Source organism: Halyomorpha halys, unplaced genomic scaffold (assembly GCF_000696795.3).
Source record: "Halyomorpha halys isolate HHAL.00 unplaced genomic scaffold, Hhal_1.1 Scaffold1541.1, whole genome shotgun sequence".
In the NCBI taxonomy this organism is placed as follows: Eukaryota; Metazoa; Arthropoda; class Insecta; order Hemiptera; family Pentatomidae; genus Halyomorpha; species Halyomorpha halys.
This window is the reverse complement of record NW_027116259.1, coordinates 196,536-199,765: the sequence shown is the minus strand read 5'-3', so window position 1 is coordinate 199,765 and position 3,230 is coordinate 196,536. Positions and strand designations below refer to the sequence as shown.

Sequence of the window (3,230 nt, the reverse complement as noted above, 5' to 3'; positions counted from 1 at the left end):
TAGGCAGGTATTGATTAACATTATAAACAGTAGTAAAGCCAATATACCAATGTAATTTCATTCTACTATCTGAAAATTTGTAAACGCTCGCCAGATAAAAATCTCACTATACGAACCATGTAATTATTCTTAGGGGACATATGTCCCAGAATAAAGTTTTTTTTTTTTCATTCCATTTTCATATTTAAGATATAGCCAAAGATATTAGTATGTTATTAAGGAAACAATGTAATTAATATAAAAACAAAAATTTGTATAGGTTGTCTCCTTGAAAATTACCTGAGGGCCGAAACGTTGGAGAGTTTCTGACAATAAAAGTTGAGAGTATATTTGGATCAAAATTGTGTGTGTTAATAATGAAATAAACCGTACTCACACAATCATTATAATAAATCATTAATCAAAGATAATATTTTTTGATAAATAAAGGAAAATGTTTATTGAATTTTCTCATTTGAAACTGTTTCACACAGACCATACCGTGTAAGAATAAGGCAAATGTGTGGAAAGGTTTAAAAGAAATTGATCTCTGAAGGTTCTGCAAACTGAAACAAACCTGCCATCTTCTACAAGCTTCCATTGTTTTAATTTAATTTAAGATCCCTGTACACTCCAGTCTTTGAACCCTTACCTTTAGCCAAAATATGACTTTCGGAATTTTGCTTCGGAATGAATATTTTGGTTTCCTTTCTGGTTCACGCACTCTAAGGGACTTATTTGATAAGTAAGCTAGTAACATCGTCAGACCTTGGTAAGTCATCTTTCTGAGCATATACCTCATTCTCGAGTTCCAACCAAAATACGTCATGGCACAAGGTAGTGGAAAGTTAAGTTTCATTGAATCATCTCAGTAATTTTTGGGGGACCATATCTGTTTTGCATTATTATTTGTGATACATTATATTATAAATTTTATTTGCAAAATAATTAAAATTGAATTTTCCATTTAAATGAGATACCACTTAAAGTTCTGAAGGTCGGATCTGTTTATTTAATTTTTCGGCTTATTGGAGTTACGTAGCGTTTTCTTTAATGTACGTGTTGATTTAAGGTACTTTTAATTTTAAAGTATGTTATAACTCATTTATTAGTAGTTTTTTTAATTTGTTTATTGCTTTTTAAATATAAATATCTAGTCTTGCCATCCCAGATATCTATAACGTAACAAAGTGTTGATTATATCAAGGACTTCATCAAGGAGGAAGTTAATTATTTATTTTACTTTTGTCACAGAATTGTTTCTAACCTTTACAGCTATCTCAGATATCTTTTAATTTCGTAGGATATTAATTATTGGAAGTATATAAAAAAAAAAATGAGAAGCTTAAGATCCCTCTAGTTATGCGTTTAGCTTCTTTTTTAATTTTTGAATATAAATTGATTTTTTAAAATATTTTTTTTATCAATTTAAATAAAAATATTTGGTTCATGCTTTCACAATGCAGCACATTGTTCCCTCAAATTTGATATTACGTATTTATATGATTGTAGGGGTATAATATGCTAATAATTAGAACATTACTAACGCAGCTTCCTGTACATAGTCTCTAATCTTTGACAGGATTGTCCTTCCAGGTTCAAAGGAGAGAAGATAAGAGTGCGCCTCCTGGAGCACGACCAGAAGCAGGACAACGAGACGGAGACCATCGAGAGAGGAGTCATCTCGGTCATCAAGCACCGTGGCTACAACCCCACTAACATAGACAACGACATTGCGCTCCTCAGGTTGGACGAAGAGGTGGACTTGGACGACGAGCTCATGCCTGCCTGTCTGCCGCCACCCAGTAAGTAGTTTCACTTTTTCAAAAATTATATGTTAGCTCGTTTTATATTTTGGTAAAAATTTTATAATAGTTCTCGAGGCTTGCATAAAGCACTAAATGAAAAGTTTGGGATCGAAATTGGAGAAAAGTTAAATGTGATAGGACATCACATTCATACGTCTATATAATATTATTCCATGGTATTAAGATTGTTATATTATTCTATTGACACTGACGTATCCGTGAGATATGCAGATATCGTATCGTTCCCTAAAACCTGAGAAACAGCTCTGGTCTTGGATCAGACGTTGATATTAGAGAATAATCACCTCGATCAGGTTGGAGTGAAAAGGGAAAAGAAGGAAATTTACGAAAAACGTGTCCCTTTCCTAAACGAAAAATTCCACTTTATGAGAGGCCTCTAGTTCAGATCTCGCGGGACAATACCAAATATATTGGGGACATAGCCATATTTCGCACTCCCGGGCATCATCACCTCATACATCACCACCTCCATGGGAATTAGATTTGAGGAGTTCTGATAATAATAATACTAATAATAATAATAATAATAATAATAATAATAATAATAATAATAATGAAGGCCTAACGAACCCGAAGGTTCGATGCCGATACCACCAAACGCTCTCTGCATGCATCCTTCCAGACCCAATTCCACTAAATCAGTTTTAACGCAATCCTCCCATCTACGTTTCGGTCTACCCCTCGGACGTTTACTCGTTGGTTCAGTGTTTACTAACATTTTAGGGATCCGCTCGTTACTAAGCCTTACAAGCTTACACGCCCATCTTATATGCCTCAATGCTATAACTTGATTTGACACATTAACTATTTTATCTCTATAATCTTTTGACCATTAAATTTCTGTTTATCTAACGCCTTTTGCCGACCTGCACTCTAGCGTCATTTCCTGCAATTTAAAACAGTGTAGCCAGAATTTTCTTCCTATAACCTTTCACTGGTATTTCTTACTCTCTTCATTCCCTATTCTCCATATATTTCTTCTCATCACTTGTTCTTTCCTTTTACAATATTGTTTTTACCTACGCTCCATTATTAATTTAACTAATTCTTTATACTCATCTGAATGACTAAAAGGTTTTTAATGTTACTCATCACATTATTATCAACTGTATCATTTATTTATTGCTCACAATTATATGCATATAATATAATATATATATTATATATAATATAATATGCATATATATAATAATTTTATCAATCTACACTGGTCTTTGTCCATAGTTATTAATCACTAATTTATATTTTCATTTCATTGTTTTGTATATTTCCAAATTTTTTAGTCTATTATTTTTTTTTTCGCTCTGAATGAAGGTTGTTTTCTTATTGTTTTTATAGCCCTGATGAAGACCTGAAAATTAGGTCGAAACATCGGCACAAATAAATAATTCGTTTGTTTATTTGTGTTTTTTCTGCTAAACG

General features: G+C 32.4%; 1 protein-coding gene across 1 annotated transcript in view; it reads left to right on the top strand.

Moving 5' to 3' along the window:
• Window positions 1-3,230, top strand: part of LOC106689996 (trypsin-1) — a gene marked incomplete in the record, with an annotated part of 91,327 nt that overhangs the window by 30,685 nt on the left and 57,412 nt on the right. Inside the window, 1 exon segment of the mRNA XM_067053071.1 lies at window positions 1,576-1,784. Within this exon segment, the coding sequence (XP_066909172.1) occupies window positions 1,576-1,784 (209 nt within the window).